Below are 27846 nucleotides of genomic sequence, written 5' to 3' on the forward strand. Positions count from 1 at the left end.
GGGGGTTGGGGGGAGGAGGGGGGGCAGGGGGCGAAGGGGGGCAGGGGAAGGAGGGGGCGTGGAGCGAGGAGCGGGGGATGGGGGAGGGGAGGGGAGGAGAGGTTGTGGTTGGGGGGGCGGGGGGAGGAAGAGGCGCGGAGAGAGGAGGGGGATGGGAGGAGGGGCGAGGGGGAGGGGTTGCAGCGGTGGGAGGAGGGGTGGCGGAGGGGTCGGAGGTTGAGAAATGGGATCTCACTCTCTGTGCTGCTTTGAGAGTGATTGAGTAATCTGCTACAGTTCCTCGCTATCACAGACCGGATCGGGCCCCGAATCGGTCTAACTGTGAGTTCTCGACTCCCAGAGGGTTGTGGGGGTCTGGAACCCACTGCCGCAAAGGGTGGTAGAGGCAGAAACCCCTACCACATTTAAAAAGTACCTGGATGTGCACCTGATGTGCCGTAACCTGCAGGGTTACGGACCAAGAGCTGGAAAGTGGGATTAGGCTGGCTAGCTCTTGGTCAGCCGACGGGGACACAATGGGCCGAAATGGCCTCTTTCTGTGCCGTACATTTCCACGATTCTATGATCACAGTTGGCAGGCATTGATTGAATAATTCTGAGGCTTGCCCTGGCTCCTGCGATGCCCCGCCCCCTCCCCCCCTGCCCCTCCCCCGCTCCTCTCAAATTGAGCCTTGGCGCAGCAGGGGTTTAAGCCGCCCTGACTGAGACCTCGGTGAGTCTCGGGGATTCAGTGCAGGCCTATCCATGCCACAGCTGCTGGGCATGTACCCTGCTGTTTTCTAAATCTCCTTTATTACCCAATTAACTTCAGAGGATTAGAGTTCAGGCTGCTCAGCTCCAAGTTGGGTCTGATGCCGGGGCTATGATGGTAACCGAGGTTCCGATATTTCAAAACCTCACATCATATTTTGTGCGATTGACTTTTTTCCGCTTTCAGATCTTTCTACTTCCCTTCAATATTCGGGCCGCTGGCCAGGCCAGCTTGATTGCCCTCAGAGGTCAGTGGTGGACCTTCGACTTCAGCAGTTGCTATAGTTGGTCACGGGAACTTCCACAGTCAATGAGACCTGCCCCTCTCCTCCCAACCCCCACACCCCTTCCCTCCGTTCCTCTCCCCTCCCTTCGCTGGTGCCAGCACACATTGGGTAAGGGCATGATCTGACCAGCTCTATATGAAGCCTGCCATTATCCAGTGGTTGGTACCTCAAACACTCACTCCCCCCCACCACCGGCACACCGTGGCTGCAGTGTGTACCATCAACAAGATGCACCAAAGCAACTCGCCAAGGCTCCTTCGGCAGCACCTCCCAAACCCGCGGCCCCTACCACCTAGAAGGACAAGGGCAGCAGGTGCATGGGAACATCACCACCTCCTCCTCCTCCTCCTCATCATCATCATCATCGGCAGTCCCTCCAATCGAGGAAGACTTGCTTCCACTCTTAAAATGAGTCCTTAGGTGGCTGAACAGTCCAATACAGGAACCACAGACTCTGTCACAGGTGGGACAGATAGTCGTTGAGGGTAAGTGTGGGTGGGACTGGTTTGCCGCACGCTCTTTCCGCTGCCTGCGCTTGTTTTCTGCATGCTCTCGGCGATGTGACTCGAGGTGCTCAGCGCACTCCCGGATGCACTTCCTCCACTTAGGGTGGTCTTTGGCCAGGGACTCCCAGGTGTCAGTGGGGATGTTGCACTTTATCAGGGAGGCTTTGAGGGTGTCCTTGTCACGTTTCCTCTGCCCACCTTTGGCTCGTTTATCGTGAAGGAGTTCTGAGTAGAGCGCTTGCTTTGCCTCCACGTTCCCCTCGAATAGTATATCGCCGTTCTCTCATCGTCGGGTAGACAAAATCCTGGAACGCCCTCCCGAAGAGCACTGTGGGAGCACCTTCACCACACGGGACTGCAGCGGTTCAAGAAAGCGGCTCACCACCACCTTCTCGAGGGCAAATACGGATGGGAATGTAATGTATTTGCTTCAAGGATTCTTTGCTTAAGAATTCATAGCAATACATTTCCATTAAGAACTAGTTGGTTTATTAGCAAAGGTCTAACACTCACACTGCACGTTACCAGTTCATCCACCAGGCTCACAACCATCTGCCTCATCTTGGATCCCCTGCACCCAACTGGATGGGGTTTTACTGAGTCTTGTGAACATCACATGACTGGCTGAACCACTCACAACTTAACAGCTCTACAGGTGCATGCAATACAGCCCACATCCCAGGAATATTTTTTTTTAAAAAGAGCCTGTGTGCAAATTGGCTGCCACATTTTCATACGCTCCTAACTGTGACTACACTTCAAAAGTACTTCATTGGCTGTGAAGTGCTTTGGGACATCCTAAGGTTGTGAAAGGCGCTATAGAAATGCAAGTTCTCTCTTTGATGTCATTGAAGGAATTGTTCAACTCATTTAAACGTGAAGTGTTTGAACTCACTGAGTGTCTTGACAGCGTTGCTGGGGTCACTGTGCAAGCTCGGGCCGTGAGCATTGACAGCCCGAACCACAAACTGGTACCGTGTGTTCGCCTCCAGCCCCTTGATCACCATGGATTCCGACTGGATCCGTTCTCCTATCAGAGTCCAGCTGTTGTTAAGTTCCGACCTAGGGAGGGAAACAAGTCAGAAGGTGAATCTCACCACCTCCATCGTAAGTTAGAGTCTCTCGCATCGAAGGGGACTTAAAATTAGTTTAACGTAAAAGGTACAAAATTGCACTGGGAGCCGAGTGATTGAAACTGGACTAACCCCTTCAACAGGATAAAGATGTGGTTGGGCATGGGACTGGAGGGTGAATTGGATTGGGGCAAGCTGAGATTGTCAGTTACTCCTGGGAGACTATGGGGCAGAAATTGGCCTCCTTTGCACCTCTCGTTAGTGCCTCCAGGGGGTGGGGGGGTGGGGAGGGCGCGGGATAACGGGGCGATACCAGCTCTGTGAGAGTATCGACCCCCGAGAACTTGTATTTTCTATTTTGTACGTGGCAAACCCCATTTAGTGAACAATGGGTGGCGCCTCTTAATATCGCACAGCATTACATGGTACTGAATCCCACCTGACCCACCCTGCTCAGGGGGGTGGGGGGAGAGGCGGGGGGTAGGGGCCGGGGCGATTCGGGTCTGAGATGGACAAGTTGCACATACAGAACTCAAGTGATTTAGAATGAGGATGTCTTCGTTGGATGACGTCAAACCCAGTGGAAGAAACCACGTTGGGTAAGCAATGGCTCTGGGGTCAGAGGGGAGAGGTCAGGAGGGAGGTCAGTCAGAGAAGTTGTGCTATGGGAACACAACCCAACCCTGGGAAGATCCCCTTGGAGGACAGTGATGACGTAGTGGGAGCATTCACGGGCTAATTAACCGTCTGATAGGCATGATTGCTCCGTCCATGGACGTAACCCCTTTTATAGCAGTACAGGTTAGTCCAATACGGTGGGAGGGTTTTATGGGCTCCTACAACCCATCGGATGAGGGCTGGGGTGTTACCCACACCCATCCACCAGGAGAATCCCACTGGATGTCGGCGCTTCAGTCACCGGTCTGTACCCGCCGGGACAGTCTGGAGCGGGGATTGAACCCTGTACCTTCTGCCCCACAGCTCACTGGCCCAGAATGTACTGTGGCAGGACAACAAACGGTGGCTGCTGTTCATCAGGCTGCCGCTGTCCGTTTAATGTTGACGGACGTTTGCACTGCAAGTTACTGGAAGTGGGCGATGGAAGCAGCACGGAACCCTCTACAGGGCATCAGGGACCCGTGCAAACAGGGCAAGCAACTTCGTATCTCCTTAACCAATCAGAGAGAAGGAAGGTGAAATGAGCAGCGCAGAGTCTGAACCAGGAAGTGTAAGTTAGAGTGGATGAATTCAATGTCAAATCTGGTACAGGAAGAGAAATAAAGAGAGGGAAAGAAAGATTGGATTGGGACAGAGAGACAGAGATGGAAAGAAAGTTAAAAAATAATAATTTAAAATTTCACTCCAACAGTTAAATCCAGAAGGAATGCGACTCCACTCTTGTAATAATTAATTTTCAGTGTCAGAGATGTTGACTAGTTGTAATTCAAAATAATCACATCGTTAAAAGAATCTCTGACAGCTAATCCCGGATTCATTAAATATGCATGGACATTAAATGGCTCGAAAAATATCGCCTGCGTCACTTTGGGCCCTAACTTTCCATGGCCAGTTTAGTGCATATCGACCTCTCAAATACAGCAACCTCCCTCCACTCAATGCATCCTAAAGGTGAGCCAGGCAACGCAAAGCCGATTTCCTGGAATTAACGGCAAAGCGGAGCATCTCCAACAGCAGCTTTTGGAGTTCCCGTGTAATCGTTCATCTGCCCATCGCCTGAAGTACATAAGAACATAAAAAATAGGAACGGGAGTAGGCCATTTGGCCCCTCGAGCCTGCTCCGCCATTCAATAAGATCATGGCTGATCTGATCATGGACTCAGCTCCCACTTCCCTGCCCGCTCCCCATAACCCTTCTCTACTTTCTCTGGAGCAGAGAATTCCACAGATTTACAACCCTGAGGGAGAGCTGCACTGTGAGAGGGGCAGTACTGAGGGAGTGCTGCACTGTCGGAGGGGCAGTACTGAGGGAGTGCTGCACTGTGGGAAGGGCAGTACTGAGGGAGTGCTGCACTGTCGGAGGGGCAGTACTGAGGGATTACTGCACTGTTGGAGGGACAGTACTGAGGGAGCACTGCACTGTTGGAGGGACAGTACTGAGGGAGCGCTGCACTGTCGGAGGGGCAGTACTGAGGGAGTGCTGCACTGTAGGAGGGGCAGTACTGAGGGAGCGCCGCACTGTCTGAGGGACAGTACTGAGGGATCGCCCCTCCCACAGTGCTCATCTCAGTTTTAAATGGGCGGCCCCTTATTCTGAGACTACGCCCCCTAGTTCTAGATTCCCCTACAAGGGAAACATCCTCGCTGCAACCACCTTGTCGAGCCCCCTCATTACCTTATACATTTCAATAAGATCACCTCTCATTCTTCTAAACTCCAATGAGTATAGGCCTAACTTGCTCAATCTTTCTTCATACGACAACCCCCTCATCTCAGGAATCAACCTAGTGAACCTTCTCTGAACTGCCTCCAATGCAAGTAAATGAGACCAAAACTGCACGCAGTACTCCAGGTGTGGCCTCACCAATACCCTGTACAGTTGTAACAGGACTTCCCTGCTTTTATACTCTATCCCCTTTGCAATAAAAGCCAACACTACATTTGCCTTCCCATTCACTTGCTGTACCTGCATACTAACTTTTTGTGTTTCATGTACAAGGACCCCCAGGTCCCTCTGTATTTTGTAGTCTCTCTCCATTTAAATCTTATCAAAGTGGATAACCTCACATTTTCCCACATTTTACTCCATCTGCCAAATGTTTGCCCACTCACTTAGCCTGTCTATATCCCTTTATAGATTCTTTGCGTCCTCTTCACAACTTGCTTTCCCACCTATCTTTGTATCATCAGCAAACTTGGCTACGTTACACTCGGTCCCTTTATCCAAGTCATTAATATAGGTTGTAAACACTGAGCGTCATTAGCCTCGCAGTTATTCTGACAGCAAGTTATCGGCCAATCAGAAAACAACCCAGCCGAAATCCAGGGATTAAAAGATTAAAAGAGTTGATGAGATTTATGCTGTGTTTGTGAGGAAAAGCCCAGCGAACAGGAGGGTTGGTATACGAAGCTGTCAGAAACAGGGACACAATGTGAGTGTGGCGCCTCGGGAGGGTGAGATGGAGAGGGCGGACTTTAACATATTCATTCTCAGGATGTGGGCGTCGCTGGCAAGGCCGGCATTTATTGCCCTTCCCGAGTCGCCCTGAGCAGGTGACAGTGGGCCTTCTTCTTGAACCGCTAGTACCAGGTTTGTTACAGCTGAGTGGCTTAAAGGTCACTTCAAAGGGAGGGTGGAAGGGAACAAGGAAGGTAATTTGCGCACAGCAAGCTCCCACAGACAGCAATATGTCAATGACCAGACAGTCTGTTTTAGTGATGTTGATTGAGGGATAAATATTGGCCCCAGGAGACCGGGGATAACACCCCTGCACATCTTCAAAATAGAGGCCGTGGGATCTTTTACGTCCACCCAAGAGAGCAGACGGGGCCTCGGTTTAACGTCTCATCCGAAAGACGGCACTGTCGGAGGGGCAGCGCTCCCTCAGTACTGCCCCTCTGACAGTGCAGCACACCCTCAGTACTGCCCCTCGACAGTGCAGCACTCCCTCAGTACTGCTCCTCTGACAGTGTAGTGCTACCTCAGTGCTGCCCCTCCGACAGTGTAGCAGTCCCTCAGTACTGCCCCGACAGTGTGGCGCTCCCTCAGTACTGCCCCTCTGACAGTGCAGTGATACCTCAGTACTGCCCCTCCGACAGTGCAGCACTCCTTCAGTACTGCCCCTCCGACAGTGCAGCACTCCCTCAGTACTGCCCCGACAGTGCAGCACTCCCTCAGTACTGCCCCTCTGACAGTGTAGTGCTACCTCAGTGCTGCCCCTCCGACAGTGCAACACTCCTTCAGTACTGCCCCGACAGTGTGGCGCTCCCTCAGTACTGCCCCTCTGACAGTGCAGTGATACCTCAGTACTGCCCCTCCGACAGTGCAGCACTCCCTCAGTACTGCCCCTCTGACAGTGCAGTGCTCCCTAAGTGCTGCCCCTCCGACAGTGCAACACTCCCTCAGTACTGGCCCTCCGACAGTGCAGCACTCCCTCAGTTCTGCCCCTCCAACAGTGCAGCACTCCCTCAGTACTACCCCTCCGACTGTGCAACACTCCTTCAGTACTGCCCCGACAGTGCGGCGCTCCCTCAGTACTGCCCCTCCGACAGTGCAGCACTCCCTCAGTACTGCCCTCCGACAGTGCAGCGCTCCCTCAGTACTGCCCCTCCGACAGTGCAGCACTCTCTCAGTACTGCCCCTCCGACAGTGCAGCGCTCCCTCAGTACTGCCCTCTGACATTGTTGCACTCCCTCAATACTGCCCCTCCAACAGCGCAGCGCTCTCTCAGTGCTGCCCCTCCGACAGTGCAGCACTCCCTCAGTTCTGCCCCTCCAACAGTGCAGCACTCCCTCAGTACTACCCCTCCGACAGTGCAACACTCCTTCAGTACTGCCCCGACAGTGCGGCGCTCCCTCAGTACTGCCCCTCCGGCAGTGCGGCGCTCCCTCAGTACTGCCCCTCCAACAGTGCGGCGCTCCCTCAGCACTGCCCCTCCGACAGTGCGCCGCTCCCTCAGTACTGCCCCTCCAACAGTGCGCCGCTCCCTCAGCACTGCCCCTCCGACAGTGCGCCGCTCCCTCAGCACTGCACTGCGAGTGTCAGTCGAGATTATGTGCTCAAGTTTCTGGAGTGGGACTTTGAACGTCTGACTCTGAGGCGAGAGTGCTATCCACTGTGCCACGGCTGATACTGTAAGAGTCAACCATGATGATGTGGGGCTGGGCTAGGCCCAGACCGGGTAAGGGCGGCAGTTTTCTTTCCCAGTAACGTTTCCCACGTTACAAGTGACTACACTTCCAAAGTACTGCATCGGTTCGAACTCACTTTGGCATGTCCCGAGGTCGTGAAAGTCGGCACAGAAATGCAAGTCTTTCCTAAAGAACATTTAGAAACGCAATCGGATTTTAATGGCAATCCGACAGTTTCATTTTTACTGATCTATGGTTTTAATAATATTTCCAGACTTTAAAAACAAACCTGAAATTCAAATTGTCAAAGTGCCACGGTGGGATTTGAACTCACGTTCTCTGTATTATTAATCCAGGCCTCGGGATTACTGTGTCAGTAACACAGCCAGCACAGTACACTACGCTGATACCGAGGGGGATTGGAGCATTTTAAACTCAGAAACGTGTTGTCAGTGTGTTGGGGGAGGGGTATTGGAATGTTGCGATACAGAGGGTTGTTGTAGCGAGGAATTCCTTGCAACAGGGAATGGTTGTGGGACTGAAAGCTGCAACTTTGAGGAAAATGGGACAAATTTGAAAGCAAAGGGTGAGGTGAGGATTTGGGGAGTGAGCAGGGCAGTTGAATTAGCTTCGAACTGCTCTAGCTAAGGGCCGGAAGAGACACATAGAAACATCAAAAATAGGCCCTCCGAGCCTGCACCACCATTCAATATGATCATGGCTGATCATTCCCTCAGTACCCCTTTCCTGCTTTCTCTCCATACCCCTTGATCCCTTTAGCCGTAAGGGCCACATCTAACTCCCTCTTGAATATATCCAATGAACTGGCATCAACAACTCTCTGCGGCAGGGAATTCCACAGGTTAACAACTCTCTGAGTGAAGAAGTTTCTCCTCATCTCAGTCCTAAATGGCCTACCCCTTATCCTAAGACTGTGTCCCCTGGTTCTGGACTTCCCCAACATTGGGAACACTTTTCCCACATCTAACCTGTCCCGTCCCGTCAGAATCTTATACGCTTCTATGAGATTCCCTCTCATCCTTCTAAACTTCAGTGTATAAAGGCCCAGTTGATCCAGTCTCTCCTCATATGTCACGTTGGCTGAGTGGCCTCCGTCTGTGCTGTTAACTTGCCTGGGTCCACGTGAAGGAGAGAGATAGAATCCCTCAGAGCAATGATAGCTCCACAACCACTCTATTGGAATACCCCAATAGGAGGGCCAAGAGTCACAGCCCAGGGCAACACCAAGGTTGAAAAGAGTAGGAGAGAAGCTGATTAAATTAAAGAGTACTGCCGAGGTGACACCAAAATACGGTTATAAAAGGCTGTAGACTGTCAAAGGACGGGAAATCGAGGGAGGGGAGAGGGCGGGAAGGGAGACAGAGGGAAGGGAGACAGAGGGAGGGAAGACAGAGGGAGGGAGAGGAGACAGAGGGAGGGAGGGGGTATAGAAGGAGGGGGTATGGAGGAAGGGGAGATGAAGGAAGAGGAGACAGAGGAAGAGGAGACAAAGGGAGGGGAGACAAAGGGAAGGGGTGATGGAGGGAGGGAGGGGAGACAGAGAGAGGGGGTTACGAAGGGAGGGGGATACGGAAGGAGGGGGATACGGAGGGAAGGGACACGGAGGGAAGGGGACACGGAGGGAAGGGGACACGGAGGGAAGAGGACACGGAGGGCAGGGGAGACGGAGGGAAGGGGAGATACATGGAGGGAACATGGATGGAGGGGAGACGGAGGGAGGGAGGGGAGATGGAGGGGGAGGGAGGGGAGATGGAGGGGGAGGGAGACGGAGGGAGGGGGAGGGAGACGGAGGGGAGAGGGAGTGAGGGGAGAGGGATAGAGGGAGGGGAGATTGAGGGAGGGGAGTTGTAGGGAGAGGAAATGGAGGGAGATGGAGATGGAGGGAGCTGGAGGGAGGGGGAGGTGGAGACAAAGGGAGGGGGAGATGGAGGGAGGGGGAGATGGAGGGAAGGGAGACAGAGGGCGGGGAGAGGGATGGGAGATAGCGGGAGGGGGTATGGAGTGAAGGTGTATAGAGGAAGGGGTATGGAGGAAGGGGAGAGGGAGGAAGGGGAGACAGAGGGAGGCGAGATGGAGGGAGGGAGAGACGGAGAGAGAGGCAGACAGAGGGGAGGGGAGAGGGAGGGAGGGGAGACGGAGGGAGGGGAGACAGGGGGGGAGACGGGGAGGGGAGACGGAGGGAGGGAGAGGAGATGGAGGAAGGGGGTATGGAGAAAGGGGAGACGGAGGAAAGGGTGAAATGAAGGGAGGGGAGAGGAAGGGAGAGGGGATAGAGGGAGGGCAGAATGAGGGAGGAGAGATGGAGGGAGGGAGATAGAGGGAAGGAGATAGAGGGAGGGGGAGACATAGGAAAGGGAGATGGAGGTTAGGGAGACGGAGGGAGAGGAGACAGAGGGAGAGGGAGATGGAGGGAGGCGAGATGGAGGGAGAGGGAGACAGAGGGTGGGGAGATGAAGGGGGGATAGAGGGAGGGGAGATGGAGGGAGTGCTGGACAGAGGGAGGGGGAGATGGAGGGAGGGGGGATAGAAGGCGGGGAGATGGAGGGAGGGCTGAATGGAGGGAGGAGCAGACGGAGGGAGGGTGAGACAGAGAGAGTGTAGATGGAGGGAGTGGGAGAGATGGAGGGAGAGGGAGAAGGAGGGAAGGGAAACAGAGGGAGGGGGAGACGGAGAGTGGGGAGACGGCGGGAGGGGAGAGGGAGGGAGGGGAGTCGGAGGGAGGAGGAATGGAAGGAGTGGAGATGGAGGGAGAGGGAGATGGAGGGGGGAGAGGGAGGGGGGCAGGTGGAGGGAGGGGAGATAGAGGGAGGGGAGATGGAGGGAGAGATTGAGGGAGGGGAGATTGAGGGAGGGGAGTTGTAGGGAGAGAGAGATGGAGGGAGTGGGAGATGGAGAGAGGGGGAGATGGAGAGAGGGAGGGGAGACAGTGGGAGGGGAGATGGAGGGGGGAAGGGTGGGGAGATAGAAAGAGGGGGAGACGGAGGGAGGGGTAAATGAAGGGAGAGGGATACAGAGGGAGGGGAGATGGAGGGAGGGGGAGACAGAGGGAGGAGAGATGGAGTGAGGGGAGACGGAGGAAGCGTGAGATGGAGGGAGGGGAGATGGAGGGAGAGGGAGCGAGGGGAGATTGAGGGAGGGGTGTTGTAGGGAGAGAGAGATGGAGGGAGGGGAGATGGAGGGAGAGTAAGATGGAGGGAAGGGAGACAGATGGAGGGGAGAGGGATGGAGGGGAGGTGGAGGAAGCGAGGGGAGACGGAGGGATGGGAGATGGAGGGAGAGGGAGATGGAGGGAGGGGAGAGAAGGGGGAGGGGGAAGCGAGGGAGGGGGAATAGAGGGATGAAATGTGGAGGGAGGGGAGGTAGAGGGAGGGGGAGACAGAGGGAGGTGAGACGAAGGGAGGGGAGATGGAGGGAGGGGGAGACGGAGGGTGAGGGAGACAGGGAAGGGAGATGGAGGGAAAGGAGATGGAGGGAGGGGGGATACAGGGAGGAAATGTGGATGGAGGGGAGATGGAGGGAGGGAGAGACAGAGGGAGGGGGAGGGGGAGACGGAGAAAGGGGAAATGGAGGGAGGGAAGGCGGAGGGAGGCGAGATGGATGGAGGGGAAATGGAGGGAGAGGGAGATGGAGTGAGAGGGAGACGGAGGGAGAGGGAGACGGAGGGATGGGGAGATGGAGGGATGGGGAGACGGAGGGATGGGGAGACACAGGGAGAGGGAGACGGAAGAAGGGGAGACAGAAAGAGGGGGAGACGGAGGGAGGGGAGATGGGGGCAGGAGGAGACAGAGGGAGGTGGGATGGAGGGAGTGGAGGCAGACAAGGGTGAGCCGGAGGGAGGGGAGTGGGAGGGAGAGGGGATAGAGGGAGGGCAGATGGAGGGAGGGGGATAGAGGGAGGGGAGATGGAGGAAGGGGAGATGGAGGGAGGGGGATAGAGGGAGGGAAGATGGAGGGAGGGGGAAATGTAGGAAGGGGAGATGGAGGGAGAGCGAGACGGAGGGTGGGGAGAGGAAGCGAGGATGGGGAGATAGAGGAGGGATAGAGGGAGGGGAGATGGAGGGAGGGGGAGACGGAGGGAGGGGGAGACAGAGAGGGGAGAGATGGATGGAGGGGTAGGCAGAGGAGTGGGAGATGGGGGGAGAGGGAGACGGAAGGAAGGCAGACAGAGGGAGGCGACGACGGAGAGAGTGGAGATGGAGGGAGGGGTAGACGGAGGGAGGCAGAGACAGAGGGACAGGGAGGTGGAGGGTGGGGAGAGGGAGGGAGGGGAGTCAGAAGGAGGAGGGATGGAAGGAGGGGAGATGGAGGGAGGGGAGATGGAGGCAGGGGAGATGGAGGGGGAGGGAGATGGAGGGACAGGGAGATGGAGGGAGGGTGGGGAGATGGAGGGATGGGGGATAGAGGGAGGGGAGATGGAGGGAGGGCTGGACGAAGGGAGGGGGAGACGGAGGATGAGGGAGACGGAGGGAGGGGAGATGGAGGGAGAGGGTGATGGAGGGAGGAGAGAAAGAGGGAAGTGAGTTGGAGGGAGGGGAGATGGAGGGAGAGGGAGACAGAGAGAGGGGAGATGAAGGGAGGGGAGATGGAGGGAGGGAGCGACGGGGACAAGGGAGACAGAGGGAAGGGAGATGGAGGGAAGGGGTGGGAGGGAAGGGAGTGGGAGGGAAGGGAGTGGGAGGGAAGGGGGATAGAGGGATAGGAGATAGAGGGAGGAGAGACGGAGTGAGGGGGAGACGGAGGAAGCGGAGTCAGAGGGAGGGGGATGGAAGGAGGGGAGATGGAGAGAGGGGAGATGGAGGGAGGGGGAGACAGAGGGAGGGGGAGAAAGAGGGAAGAGAGTTGGAGGAAGGGGAAATGGAGGGAGAGGGAGATGGTGTGAGAGGGAGACAAAGGGAGGGGGAGACGGAGGGAGGGGGAGACGGTGGGAGGGAAGCGGGAGGGAGGAGAGTCGGAGGGAGGAGGAATAGAAGGAGGGGAGATGGAGGGAGAGGGAGATGGAGGGAGAGGGAGGGAGGGGAGATGGAGGGAGGAGAGATGGAGGGAGAGGGAGATGAAGGAAGGGGAGATGGAGGGGGAGGAAAGCTGGGGAGATGGAGGGAGGGGGATAGAGGGAGGGGAATTGGAGGGACGGGGAGACGGAGGGAGGGGGAGACGGAGGGAGGGGAGACGGAGGGAGGGGAGATGGAGGGAGGGGGGAGACAGAGGGAGGGGGAGACAGAGGGAAGGGAGATGGAGGGAGGGGAGAGGGAGGGAGAGGAGATGGAGGGAGAGGAGATGGAACAACGGGATGGAGGGAGGGACAGACAGAAGGAGGGGAGATGGAGGAAAAGGAGATGGAGGGAGGGCAGACGGAGATCGGGGGTGAGGGAGAGAAGGTAGTCGGAGGGAGTGGCGACAGAGGGAGGGTGGGTTGTGAGATGGAGCGAGGTGAGACGGAGGAAGGGGAGATAGAGGAATGGGAGATAGAGGGTGGAAAGGAGGAGAGGGAGGGAAGAGGGAGGGAGAGGGAGACAGAGGGAGGGGAGATGGAAGGAGGGGAGATGGTGCTCGGTGTGACAAAGCTCCTTGATTCACTGAACTGGACAAGAGCCTCACTGATCATTTTCCACTCGGAGTTCATTGCTGTATTTTTATATTTTATTTGAACATAAACACAAAGGGTCAGTGTTGGGAATGTCACGCGTTGCGGTCTCTCCCACTTCCTGTATGGCCAGCGACTGGAGATTCTGAAGGTTACATGCCAAGATCTCACCAGCGGCAACAGATTGTGCTGAAAGTCTGCTCCTTCGGAGGGTCAGGGTGAATGACGAACACAGGCGTCCGCGATGTTTACGAGCAGTCTGTGAATTATGGACAACGCTCCTCTTATAGCTTACAAGTGCTCAAGTGCAACAGGTCAAGTATGACAAGAGAAACTCGCCGGGCGACACATTCCACCCCCTCTCGGGACCCACAATCTCCCAGTTTCCATCACAACAAGAAAGGCCATTCAGCCCATCAAACTGGCTCCTCCCACGGCCCATGTACACTCTCCCCTATCATAAGAAACATAAGAACTTAAAAAATAGAAGCAGGAGTAGGCCACCTGGCCCCTCGAGCCTGCTCCACCATTGAATAAGATCATGGCTGATCTGGTCATGGACTCAGCTCCACTTCCCTGCCTGCTCCCCATAATCCTTTATTCCCTTATCGCTCAAAAATCTGTCTATCTCCGCCTTAAATATATTCAATGACCCAGCCTCCACAGCTCTCTGGGGCAGAGAATTCCACAGATTTACAAGCCTCAGAGAAGAAATTCCTCCTCATCTCAGTTTTAAATGGGCAGCCCCTTATTCTGAGACTGTATCCCCTAGTTTTAATTTCCCCTATGAGTGGAAATATCCTCTCTGCATTCACCTTGTCGAGCCCTCTCATTATCTTAGATGTTTCGATAAGATCACCTCTCATTCTTCTGAACTCCTATGTGTATAAGCACAACCTACTCAACCTTTCTTCACAAGTCAACCTCCTCATCTCCAGAATCAACCAAGTGAACCTTCTCTGAACAGCCTCCAATGCAAGTATATCATTCCTTCAAGACAGAGAGCAAAACTGTACGCAGTACTCCAGGTGTGGCCTCACCAATACCCTGCACAGTCGTAGCAGGACTTCTTCTGCTTTTATACTCTATCCCCCTTGTAATAAAGGCCAACATTCCATTTGCCTTCCTGATCACTTGTTGTACCTGCATACTAACTTGTTTTGTTTGTTGCACAAGGACCCCCAGGTCTCTCTGTACTGCAGCACTTTGCAATTTTTCTCCATTTAAATTATAATTTGCTTTTCTATTGTTTCTGCCAAAGTGGATAACCTCACATTTTTCCACATTGTGCTCCATCTGCCAAATTTTTGCCCTCTCATTTAGCCTGTCTATATCCCTTTGCAGATTTTTTGTGTCCTCCTCAGAATTTCCTTTCTCAGCCATCTTTGTATCATCAGCAAACTCCACCTCACAGTCAACAAGCTCCCCGCTGGAGTGGAACTAAACTACAGAACCAGTGGGAACCTGTTCAACCTTCATCGTCTCCAGGCTAGGTCCAAGACCACCCCAACCTCCGTCGTCGAGGATGCCTGCGTCTGCGCACATACAGAGGCTGAACTCCAGGACATAGTCGACGTATTTACTGAGGCGTACGAAAGCAAAGGCCTTACGCTAAATATCCGTAAGACAAAGGTCCTCCACCAGCCTGTCCTCGCCGCACAGCACTGCCCCCCAGACATCAAGATCCACGTCGTGGCCCTGGACAATGTGGACCACTTCCCATACCTCGGGAGCCTCTTATCAACAAGTGCAGACATTGACGACGAGATTCAACACTGCCTCCAGAGCGCCAGTGCAGTCTTCGGCCACCTGAGGAAAAGAGTGTTTGAAGACAACCGGTTGGAAATCGGTGGTTAGTGGTGTGCCACAGGGATCAGTGCTGGGACCACAACTGTTTACAATATACATAGATGACCTAGAAGAGGGGACAGAGTGTAGTGCAACAAAATTTGCAGATGGCACTAAGATTAGTGGGAAAGTGGGTTGTGTAGAGGACTCAGAGAGGCTGCAAGGAGATTTGGATAGGTTAAGCGAATGGGCTAAGGTTTGGCAGATGGAATACAATGTCAGAAAGTGTGAGGTCATCCACCTTGGGAAAAAAAACAGTAAAAGGGAATATTATTTGAATGGGGAGAAATTACAACATGCTGTGGTGCAGAGGGAACTGGGGGTCCTTGTGCATGAATCCCAAAAGGTTAGTTTGCAGGTGCAGCAGGTAATCAGGAAGGCGAATGGAATGTTGGCCTTCATTGCGAGAGGGATGGAGTACAAAAGCAAGGAGGTCTTGCTGCAACTGTATAAGGTATTGGTAAGGCCGCACCTGGAGTACTGCGTACAGTTTTGGTCACCTTACTTAAGGAAGGATATACTAACTTTGGAAGGGGTACAGAGACGATTCACTAGACTGATTCCAGAAATGAGGGGGTTACCTTATGATGATAGATTGAGTAGACTGGGTCTTTACTCCTTGGAGTTCAGAAGGATGAGGGGTGATCTTATAGAAACATTTAAAATCATGAAAGGGATAGACAAGATAGTGGTAGGGGAGACTAGAACTAGGGGGCACAGCCTCAAAATACGGAGGAGCCAATTTAAAACCGAGTTGAGAAGGAATTTCTTCTCCCAGAGGGTTGTGAATCTGTGGAATTCTCTGCCCAAGGAAGCAGTTGAGGCTAGCTCATTGAATGTTTTCAAGTCAAAGATAGATAGATTTTTAAACAATAAGGGAATTAAGGGTTGCGGGGAGAGGGCGGGTAAGTGGAGCTGAGTCCACGACCAGATCAGCCATGATCTTATTGAATGGCGGAGCAGGCTCGAGGGGCTAGATGGCCTACTCCTGTTCCTAATTCTTATGTTCTTATAAGACCAGGCCCTCAAATCTGCCAGCAAGCTCGTGGACTACAGGGCTGTAGTGATACCCGCCCTCCTGTATGGCTCAGAGACATGGACCATGTACAGTAGACACCTCAAGTCGCTGGAGAAATATCACCAACGATGTCTCCGCAAGATCCTACAAATCCCCTGGGAGGACAGATGCACCAAAATTAGTGTCCTCGACCAGGCCAACATCCCCAGCATTGAAGCACTGACCACACTTGATCAGCTCCATTGGGCAGGCCAGACACGAGACTCCCAAAGCAAGCACTCTACTCGGAACTCCTTCACAGCAAACGAGCCAAAGGTGGGCAGAGGAAACGTTACAAGAACACCCTCAAAGCCTCCCTGATAAAGTGCAACATCCTCACTGACACCTGGGAGTCCCTGGCCAAAGACCACCCTAAGTGGAAGAAGTGCATCCGGGAGGGCGCTGAGTGTTAAGTCCTGACTCTAATGTACTGGCTTACACGAGACACATGCTGAAGTCAAGGTCACTCAGGGCCTGCACCTTTATTTCCAGCTCTCCAGTCCTGCACTTGCCTGAGACCTCCCTTTATATACCACAGTGGGACAGGTATGGAGTGTCTCCTGCAAGTGCACCCCTGGTGGTAAGGTATGCTTATTGTTACAAGTCATATCCAGTTACAGTCATGTATAGCATGGTAAGATACAGTTATATACAGTAATGTGAGATACACGACATCACCCTCCCCCAAGGTCTTATTGCCTTTATAGATTCAGTCTCTCAGGTGCTTTCGCGTGGAGCGTCTTAGTTGTGGTTCAGTTGTTTGCCTTGGTGCCTGTTTTTCGTTCGGTGTAATTGCTGGTATCTCGCCTGGGCTGTCTGTTTCGTTCGGTGTGATTGCTTGTATCTCGCCTGGGCTGTCTGTTGAGACTGCCCTTTCCTCAATATGTTCCACCTGTCTGTCCACCAGGTGTGGTGTGAGTTCCACATTGTAGTCTGCCTCTGGTTCTTCCGTGTTATCAGTGAATCGACTTTTTACTTGGTCTACATGACTCCGGCAGGTTTGGCCATTGTCCATTTGTACAACCAGTAACCTGTTTCTCTCTTTGCCTGTTACTGTCCCTGCAAGCCATTTGGGACCCCGGCCTCTGCCCAGTCACCGGTTAAAACGCATCTTTTAACTAGAGATAACGTGGGGTCGCTGGTCGTCCAGGCTCTGATTTGGCAAGCCATCATGGGCGAACCTATGGATTCAAAGGCATTGATTGCCATGACCATCTCACAGTCCTGTTCGTCGGACCTTTCTGTGGGTCGCCAGGGGTAGCCTGCTAAGCGCATCGGCACAGTTGTCTGTGCCTGGTCTGTGCCTTATCGTGTAGTCGTAAGCTGCCAGCATGAGTGCCCACCGCTGAATGCGCGCCGAGGCGTTGGCGTTGATTGCCTTGCACTCGGATAGTAGGGATGTGAGGGGTTTGTGGTCAGTTTCTAACGCAAACTTGGCCCCGAAAAGGTATTGGTGCATCTTTTTGACACCGTACACGCATGCGAGCGCCTCCTTCTCAACCATACCGTACCCGCGCTCCGCCCGCGAAAGTGACCTGGAGGCATAAGCAACAGGCTGCAATTTACCCGCATCATTGACGTGCTATAAAACACATCCTACCCCGTACGCTGACGCATCACACGTAAGGACTAACTTTTTACCTGGGTCAAAAAAGGCTAAAACACTCTTGGAACATAGACGGTTGCGTGCCTTATTGAAGGCACGTTCTTGGGCGTCCCCCCAAAACCAATCCTTCCTGAGTAGCAAGTGGAGAGGCTCCAGCAGTGTGCTCAAGTTCTGCATAAAGTTCCCAAAGTAATTGAGTAGCCCGAGAAAGGCGCGCAGTTCCGAGTCATTCCGGGGCCTGGGTGCCAGGCAAATCGCTTCGGTTTTGGACTCTGTTGGGCGGATTCCATCAGCGGCAATCCTTCTGCCCAAAAATTCAACCTCGGGCGCGAGAAACAGACACTTGGATTTCTTAACTCTTAGGCCTACCCGATCCAATCGACTTAGTACTTCCTCAAGATTGCGGAGATGGGAGTCGGTGTCCCTGCCCGTGATGAGTATGTCATCTTGAAACACAACCGTCCCCGGGATGGACTTGAGCAGACTCTCCATGTTGCGCTGGAATATGGCAGCTGCCGACCTGATGCCGAATGGGCATCGATTGTACACAAAAAGGCCTCGATGTGTGTTGATGGTGGTGAGTAGCTTAGACTCTTCGGTCAGTCCTTGCGTCATATACGCAGATGTGAGGTCAAGTTTCGAGAAAAGTTTTCCTCCAGCCAACGTGGCAAATAGGTCCTCCGCTCTGGGCAGCGGGTACTGGTCCTGTAGGGAGACTCTGTTTATGGTAGACTTGTAATCCCCACAGATTCGCACGGATCCATTGGGCTTTATGCCGGGGACGATGGGACTTGCCCAGTCGCTGAATTCCACGGGAGAAATTATGCCTTCCCGCAGAAGCCGTTCCAGTTCGTTTTCAATCTTTTCCCTCATCACATAAGGCACAGCTCTAGCCTTGTGATGGACCGGTCTGGCATTCTGTGTGATGTAGATTCTAACTTTAGCCCCTTTGAAGGTGCCCACACCTGGCTGAAAGAGATGTTCAAAACGGCTTAGAACTGTTGAGCAGGAGGTCCGTTCCTCTGACGACATGGCGTGAACATCATCCCATTAAGTTCTGCTAGCCAGCTTCTCCCCAACAGGGCTGGGAGATCCTCGGGGACAATCCACAGGGAAAGTCGGTTCACCATCCCTTTGTGTGTGACTGAGAGCATGGCGCTGCCAAGGACTGGGACGATTTCTTTAGTATAGGTCCTTAGTTTGGTGTCGATCTTTGTGAGTTTTGGTCTGTTGCTTTTGTGCGGCCACAGCTGTTCAAATTGTTGAACGCTCATGAGAGATTGACTGGCCCCCGTGTCCAATTCCATGTTGACGGGTATCCCGTTGAGTAGAACCCTCATCATAATTGGAGGCATTTTGGTGTAAGAACAGTGGAAATTGACCGTGTTAACCCGCTGTACCTCGGCGTCCCGTGCACTGTTCCAACCGTCTTCTGGTCCGCTTTCCGACCCTTCCGATTCGTATACCAGCCGAGCTGCTGTTTTTCTGCACATGCGAGCCAGATGCCCTGTGTAGTTGCAGTTTCTGCAAACAGCATGCTGAAATCGACACACCCTGTGCCTTCCCCCACATCTCCAACACAGACCGTTTCCATTGTTTCCGAAGGATGAGCTGCGTCTGGCTGATCTCCCTTGAGCTTCTCTCAATCTGTTGTTGATTGCTCGCATTGTGGATTGATGAGGTGTGATCGGCCGTTCATGTGGCCCTTGATTTTGATGGCTTCTGGCACCAATGTCTGCTGTTGAAGGCCTGCTCTCCTGCCTTTGCCTGTGTGTGTGGGTAGCGGTTTGTTTCACAATGTGAACCCCTTGTTCCGATGTTTCGTTGGTTGTCGTACCCGAAGTATAGATCAGCCTCGTTTCTTCTTCGCCTGCCAAGAGTGTCTGTGCAACCAGTGCTGCTGCCTCTAGAGTCAAGTTCTTAGTCTCTATAAGCTTTCGGAATATGCCTGCGTGGCCTATTCCTTAAATAAAAAAGTCTCTCAGTACTTCTCTCCTTAGTTCATCGGGGAACTCACATGAACTAGCCAGCCTCCGAAGTTCCGCCACAAAGTCGGGTATGCTTTGGCCCACACAGCGTCTGTCGTTGTAGAACCTGTGTCTGGCCGTGTGTAGGCTGCTCGCTGGCTTCAGGTGGTCTCTCACCAGTGTGCTCAATTCTTCAAACGACTTGCTTGCTGGTTTCTTGGGTGCCAGCAGGTCTTTCATTAAAGTGTATGTTTTCGAGCCACAGCTGGTCAAGAGATGGGCTCTTCTCTTGTCTGCCTTATCATCGCCCAGCCAGTTTTTGGTCACAAAGCTTTGCTGGAGCCTTTCTATAAAGTCATCCCAATTGTCTCCAGCATTGTATTTCTCATCTGAGCTGTTGGTAGCCATTCTGTGGATTCTGCGATCCTGTAACTCGTCGCCACTGTTAAGTCCTGACTCTAATGCGCTGACTTACATGATACACATGCTGAAGTCAAGGTCACTCAGGACCTGCACCTTTAATTCCAGCTCTCCAGTGCTGCACTTGCCTGAGACCTCCCTTTATATACCTCAGTGGGAGAGGTATGGAGTGTCTCCTGCAAGTGCACCCCTGGTGGTAAGGTATGTTTAATATTACAGGTCATATCCAGTTACGTATAGCATGGTAAGATACAGTTATATACAGTAATGTGAGATACATGACACTGAGTACCTCGCGTTTCATCGCTGAGAGCATGCAGAAATCAAGCGCAGGCAGCGGAACGAGCGTGCGGCAAACCTGTCCCACCCACCCTTTCCCTCAACAACTATCTGTCCCACCTGTGACAGAGACTGTGGTTCTTGTATTGGACTGTTCAGCCACCTAAGGACTCATTCTAAGAGTGGAAGCAAGTCTTCCTCGATTCCGAGGGGCTGCCTATGATGATGATGGTATCATCCGCAAACTTGGCTACATTACACTCGGTCCCTTCATCCAAGTCATTAATATAGATTGTAAATAGTTGAGGCCCCAGCACTGATCCTTGCGGCACCCCACTAGTCACTGTTTGCCAAGCAGTAAATGATCCATTTATCCCGACTCTCTGTTTTCTGTTAAGTTCGCCAATCCTTTATCCATACATTAACCCCAATGCCGTGAACTTTTATCTTGTGCCGTAACCTTTTATGTGGCACCTTATTTAATCTCCTCCCACAGCCCATGTACTCTCTCCCCTTTTATTAAGCTACTGCACTGACCAGGACAGCTGGAAGCTGGTTACTAAACAGAGCTCATCATCCAGTTGTCTCATGACAGCTAAGTAACCTTCCTTCCAACACTTAATTATCTGATTGAAATCAGCTCCCTCGGGAGATATGAGGATGAAGAGAGCTGATGATGAGAGATAAAATAGAGCGGAAGGAGAGAGAGAAGTAATGATGTTAGAGAGAGAGACAGAGACAGAGAAATCAATAGGAGAGAAATCTAGGGGAAAAGGCAGAGAAATGGAGGTTGAGAGAAATGGAGAGAAAAGAGAGGGACTGCGAGAAAGAAGACTTGGATGTATATAGCACCTTTCACAGCCACAGTGGTCCAGGGCTCAAAGCTGTTACCCAATGATGGGGGTAAAGGGGAGGGAGAGGGCAGGAGGAGAGGAGAAGAGGGAAGGGGGAGGAGGGTTGGAGGAGAGGGGGAGAGGTGATGAGGAGGAGAGGGGAGGGGAGGAGGAAAAGAAAGAAAAGAAAGACTTGCATTTATATAGCGCCTTTCATGACCACCGGACTTCTCAAAGCGCTTCACAGCCAATGAAGTGCTTCTGGAGTGTAGTCACTGTTGTAACGCGGCAGCCAATTTGCGCACCGCAAGCTCCCACAAACAGCAACGTGATGATGACCAGATCATCTGTTTTTTTGGTTATGTTGATTGAGGGATAAATATTGGCCAGGACACCGGGGAGAACTCCCCCTGCTCTTCTTCGAAATAGAAAGGAAAGAAAGAATGGACAGGGTGAGTGTGGGAGGCAAGTGAGAGAGAAAGGCAGAGTTACCCAGCTCAGTCCTCCAGTCTATGGCCTGCTCTTTAGTAGCATTAAAACGTTCGAAGGAGCCCTTCAGCTTGTAATTATCCTCACACTGCTCAATTCATGCTTAACATTAAAGATTGGACAAAGCGTACAAACGGAAGGCGGAACAGTGTAAATAGCTCGGTGTGGGGGTGGGGGAGGGGAGAGGGAAAAGGTGGCAGGAAAAGGCAATCATATGTGCCTCGCACCACTGACACCAATCTGTCAACATCACTTAACGTCACAATGAGTTAAATTTATTGCAGGAAAATGACACACAGATGGTAGAAAGAATTAAACATTTAAGCAGCGAGTTAATAAGCTGATAGATGTCCCCCCCCCCGCCGCCAACCCCCTCCCCACTCTCCTCCTCCTCGTCCCCGGACTGCAGACACTGAAGACGGGAGAGTAGGAGACAGAGAGAATCCCTTGCGTGGGCCCAAGGCTGTTTGTCACACGCACAGACCCATGGAGGCTGCACCAGCCAGAGCCTCTCAATCGACCGTCTCTCCGTACTGTCGAGGCATTCCTCCTCTAAACTTGCCTTCCTCGCTCAGCCCATTCTGCTGCTGCACCTCCCCATCTGCAAATCGGAACTTGATGTTCTGGTCACAGACCTTCCCTCCCCCAACATCTGGGGGAAGGGGCACACACTCGAACATAGAAACATAGAAAATAGGTGCAGGAGTAGGCCATTCGGCCCTTCGAGCCTGCACCACCATTCAATAAGATCATGGCTGATCATTCACCTCAGTACCCCTTTCCTGCTTTCTCTCCATACCTCTTGATCCCTTTAGCTGTAAGGGCCATATCTAACTCCCTCTTGAATATATCTAACGAACTGGACTCAACAACTTTCTGTGGTAGAGAATTCCACAGGTTCACAACTCTCTGGGTGAAAAGTTTCTCCTCATCTCGGTCCTAAATGGCTTACCTCCCCAATATCTGGGGGAAGGGGCACGCACTTGATCGACCTTCCCTCCCCAACATCTGGGCGAAGGGGCACGCACTCAATTGACCTTCCCTGCCCAACATCTGGGGGAAGGGGCACGCACTCGATCGACCTTGCCCCCCCCCAACCTCTGGGGGAAGGTGTGAAGAGTCAGGATCTCGGCAGGCCCACCTCAGGCGAGGGGACTTGGCACCTGTGAGCAGCAGTCCAATAAAAAGCGCAAGAGCCCGCGTGGTAGCAGAAGGTTAAGAACATAAGAATTAGGAGCAGCGGTAGGCCACATGACCCCTCGAGCCTGCTCCGCCATTCAATAAGATCATGGCTGATCATCGACCTCAACTCCACTTTCCCGCCCGATCCCCATATCCCTTGATTCCCCTAGACCCCAAAAATGTGTCTATCTCAGCCTTGAATACATTCAGAGACTCAGCATCCACAGCCCTCAAGGGCAAAGAATTCCAAAGGTTCACAACCCTCTGAGTGATGAAATTCCTCCTCATCTCAGTCTTAAATGGCTGACCCCTTATCCTGAGACTATGTTCCCTAGTTCGAGACTCTCCAGCCAGGGGAAAACAACCTCTCAGCATCTACCCTGTCAATCCCCCTCAGAATCTTGTAAGTTTCACTGAGATCACCTCTCATTCTTCTAAACTCCACAGAGTATAGGCCCATTCTGAGCTGAGTCAGGACAGCAGGAAGGGGGAGTCACCACTGGCCCCAGGGTAGGGAGGAGGGGGTGTCCCAGGGCTGCAGCGGACTTTAACTCGGGTTGCCAAGTTTTCCGGATCAACCTGGAGTCTCCCGGAATGAAAGATTCATCACTCCAGCGAGCAGGGCGGTGGCGAGGGAAAGAAATACTTTGCTGATGGTAAGGAAAGGCAGGAGAAGGAGGCGGAGCTGGGGGTGTAAGGCCGCTGGGCCGAGAGATGCTGTGGTGCATCCTGCTCAGACATTCCCATGTGCAAGTAATCACGGAGAAGAACCTTCCCGGGAGAAGGCATTCAGAGACCATCCTTCCGGCACTCCATCTCTGCGTGCATATGTCGGATCAGGAAGAGGGGAGGGAAAATCCCACATCAGCTCCAGCCTCCTCCCACCCCCAACATCGCACAACTCCATTAACCCCTTCACTGCTGATCAACACCTCCCAAACGTGGCAATTAATCCTTAATCCCTCCTCTCCTCCTCCCCTCCCCCCCTCATCCATTTCCTCCTCCCCTCCTATTCCCCTCCCCCCTCATCCAGTTCTTCCTCCCCTCGGAGGGAGCGCTGCACTGTCAGAGGAGCATTACTGAGGGAGCGCTGCACTGTAGTAGGGGCAGTACTGAGGGAGCGCTGCACTGTCGGAGGGGCAGTACTGAGGGAGCACTACACTGTCGGAGGGGCAGTACTGAGGGAGCACTACACTGTTGGAGGGGCAGTACTGAGGGAGCGCTGCACTGTCGGAGGGGCAGTACTGAGGGAGCGCTGCACTGTCGTGGGGCAGTACAGAGGGACTGCTGCACTGTCGGAGGGGCAGTACTGAGGGAGTGCTGCACTGTCGGAGGGGCAGTACTGAGGGAGTGCTGCACTGTCGGAGGGGCAGTACAGAGGGAGCACTGCACTGTCGGAGGGGCAGTACTGAGGGAGTGCTGCACTGTCGGAGGGGCAGTACTGAGGGAGTGCTGCACTGTCGTGGGGCAGTACAGAGGGAGTGCTGCACTGTCGGAGGGGCAGTACAGAGGGAGCACTACACTGTTGGAGGGGCAGTACTGAGGGAGCACTACACTGTCGGAGGGGCAGTACTGAGGGAGCGCTGCACTGTCGTGGGGCAGTACAGAGGGACTGCTGCACTGTCGGAGGGGCAGTACTGAGGGAGTGCTGCACTGTCGTGGGGCAGTACAGAGGGAGTGCTGCACTGTCGGAGGGGCAGTACAGAGGGAGCACTACACTGTTGGAGGGGCAGTACTGAGGGAGCACTACACTGTCGGAGGGGCAGTACTGAGGGAGCACTACACTGTTGGAGGGGCAGTACTGAGGGAGCGCTGCACTGTCGGAGGGGCAGTACAGAGGGAGCACTGCACTGTCGGAGGGGCAGTACTGAGGGAGCACTGCACTGTCGTGGGGCAGTACAGAGGGAGTGCTGCACTGTCGGAGGGGCAGTACAGAGGGAGTGCTGCACTGTCGGAGGGGCAGTACTGAGGGAGCACTGCACTGTCGGAGGGGCAGTACTGAGGGAGCGCTGCACTGTCGGAGGGGCAGTACTGAGGGAGCGCTGCACTGTCGGAGGGGCAGTACTGAGGGAGCGCTGCACTGTCGGAGGGGCAGTACTGAGGGAGCGCTGCACTGTCGGAGGGGCAGTACTGAGGGAGCGCTGCACTGTCGGAGGCGATGTCTTTCGGATGAGACGTTAAACCGAGGCCCCGCCTGCTCCCTCGAGTGGACGTAAAAGATCCCACGGCCATTATTTCGAAGAAGAGCAGGGGAGTTATCCCCGGTGTCATGGGGACAATATTTATCCCTCAATCAACATCACTAAAATAGATTATCTGCCCATTATCACATTGCTGTTTGTGGGAGCTTGCTGTGCGCAAATTGGCTGCCGCATTTCCGACATTACAACAGTGACTACACTCCAAAAGTACTTTATTGGCTGTAAAACGCTTTGAGAAGTCTGGTGGTTGTGAAAGGCACTATGTAAATTAAACTCTCCTCTCCCTCCCCTCTCCTCCTCCCTTCTCCTTCCCCTTTCCCCCCATCACTGGGTAACAGCTTTGAGTCCAGGACCAGGTGGCACTGCCTAATCCAACAGTGAGGGATTACCGTCACCTTCTGTCCCTCCCCCCACTGTGAGATCATCAGAACTACAAAAACTATTCAATGGTCCCGCCTCCTCACTGACCAAGCAATCTTGGTGGTCCGTGGAGTCCGTAACTGAACTCCCGTGTGGATCTAACTGACCTGTCCAGTGTTCCTACCCAGCTTGGACCGTATGACACAGCACAGAGCAGGAGCAGAACCTGGGCCCCCTGTTGGCCTGTATTTATTGGTCAGCTGTTCAACTGTGGAAAGTTCCACAGCCAAGTCCGACCCCCAACCTTGCCCAACGCCCGCAGGGTTCCAACGGTCAAGGGAATCCCAGGCCGGATTTCCCTCGCCCCCTTCCCTAACCTGGGGCGTTGAGGCCTAGGCTGGGGTGACCCGCAGAGGCTGCCTCCTTCACTAGCCTGGTGGCCGTTCTCGGGCTCCACCTTTGAATTCGGGGTGGGCGGTCCCGGGTACCGGGTCACTCGGCCCCACTCGGCTCCGCACGGGCGGTTCGCGGCAGACTTCCAGAGACCGGGCCTCAAAGCGAGGCCTTGCCCGGAGCCTGGGTCCCTCGTGGGGGAGCCAGTGAGTAACCGTGGGTTACTGGGGGAGCCTTGGGCTTACAGGTTTCCGCAGAAGATTTCCTGAGGAGCTTTATCCTTGGGAACGATGCTAGTTCGGGGTCCAACGTTCCTGGCAGACAATGCTGGGATATCCTGCAAGTTGCTTTTAAAAAAAATACATTTCCTTTGGGCCGTGAGGAATTCTGTTTATTCCCTCTTGTAGGGGACAGGAAGTGGCGGGGGGGGGGGGGCGGGGGGGGGGTCAAAGGTGAAAGGGGAGCCTCTATAAACAGTGAGTGATGTCTGCCTGCTCGCTCCTGTCTGACCGGAGGGCAGTGTTGCTTTGTGTCGAACTTGCGGAGCCTGTTAATTGGGCTGTCCTGGCCAGGGACCCACAATGGCCTCTTTCAGTGCATCTTTCCCGAGTCAGGGCAGATTTCAAAGGGGCTCCAATTGCAGTCGGTCAGTGCCTGAATAAACCGTCCCCTGTGCGCACGCTGCCCCATTAAAGTCGCCCATTTATCGCAGTGAGGGTCAGATAATGAGCTGTAAGTGAAGGCTTCCCGAGAACTGAAGGTTGGATTGTTCGTTAAGCGATCCAGAACAAGGAGGGTACAATCTTAAAAAAAAGAGCCAGGCCGTTCAAGGGGGATGATGTCAGGAGGCACTTCTTCACACAAAGGGTGGTGGAAATCTGGAACTCTCTCCAATAAAAAGCTGTTGAGGCCAGGGGTCAATTGAAAATGTCAAAACTGACGTTGACACATTTTTTTGTGGGTTAAGGGTATTAAGGGTTAGGGAACCAATGGAGTTAAGATACAAATCAGCCACGATCTGATTGAATGGCGGGACAGGCTCGAGGGGCGGAATGGCCTCCTCCCTCAGTTCCAATACGAGGCGTTGGATTGCCAGCTCGACTCGGGCACAAGTCAACACCGCTCTGATCAACCGACACTCACCGGGTATATTCCACTGTGTAGTGCAGCAGCGACGAACTCCCTGCCCTCGGCCCTGGTTTCCACGACAACGCCACCTCTGAGTCAGACACGGCTGCGGCCTCAGGTCTAGACGGGGCGTCTGGGGGTAAGCACCGAGCTGTGGAAAGATGGATGGGCAGACCGTTCACCAACAGACCAGACAGCAGCGAGCAACGCACCCTTCACCGGCTGGAATTAAGGCCAACATGTCCACAAAGGGATAGAGTATAAAAGCAAGGAAGTCTTGCAACAGCCATACAGGGTATTGGTGAGGCCACACCTGGAATACTGGCATACAGTTTTGGTTTCTATATTTATGAAAGGATATACTTGCTTTGGAGGTAGTTCAGAGAAGGTTTACGAGGTTGATTCTGGAGATGAGGGGGTTGACTTATGAGAAAAGGTTGAGTAGGTTGGGCCTCTACTCATTGGAATTCAGAAGAATGAGAGGTGATCTTAACAAAATGTATAAGATTATGAGGGGGCTTGACAAGGTGGAAGCAGAGAGGATGTTTCCATTGATAGGGGAGACTGGAACTAGGGGGCATAATCTTAGAATAAGGGGCCTCTGAGATAAGGAGAAATTTCTTCTCTCAGTTGGTTGTAAATCTGTGGAATTCACTGCCTCAGAGAGCTGTAGAGGCTGGAAAATTGAATAAATTTAAGACAGAAATACATAATAAAATAAGAAATAGGAGCAGGAGTAGGCCATATGGCCCCTCGAGCCTGCTCCACCATTCAATAAGATCATGGCTGAGCTGATCATGGACTCAACTCCACTTCCCTGCCCGCTCCCCGTAACTCCTTATCCCCTTATCGGTTAAGAAACTGTCTATCTCTGTCTTAAATTTATTCAATGTCCCAACTTCCACAATTCTCTGAGGCAGCGAATTCCACAGATTTACAACCCTCTGAGAGAAGAAATTTCTCCTCATCTCAGTTTTAAATGGGCGGCCCCTTATTCTAAGATCATGCCCTCTAGTTCTAGTCTCCCCTATCAGTGGAAACATCCTCTCTGCATCCA

The 27846-nt window shown here is 53.3% G+C and overlaps 1 protein-coding gene across 4 annotated transcripts in view; it reads right to left on the reverse strand.

Annotated features, from left to right (window-relative positions):
- Nucleotides 1-27846, reverse strand: part of LOC139262290 (pikachurin) — a 251668-nt gene that overhangs the window by 98453 nt on the left and 125369 nt on the right. For all 4 annotated transcript variants that reach the window (XM_070877461.1, XM_070877453.1, XM_070877446.1 and 1 more), the window contains 2 exons: nt 26805-26940; nt 2439-2605 (listed from right to left, as the gene is read on the reverse strand). In XM_070877461.1, the coding sequence (XP_070733562.1) occupies nt 2439-2605; nt 26805-26940 (303 nt within the window). The remainder of the gene's footprint in view (nt 1-2438; nt 2606-26804; nt 26941-27846) is intronic.

The sequence above is a fragment of the Pristiophorus japonicus genome, chromosome 1, assembly GCF_044704955.1.
Source record: "Pristiophorus japonicus isolate sPriJap1 chromosome 1, sPriJap1.hap1, whole genome shotgun sequence".
NCBI classification, from domain to species: Eukaryota; Metazoa; Chordata; class Chondrichthyes; family Pristiophoridae; genus Pristiophorus; species Pristiophorus japonicus.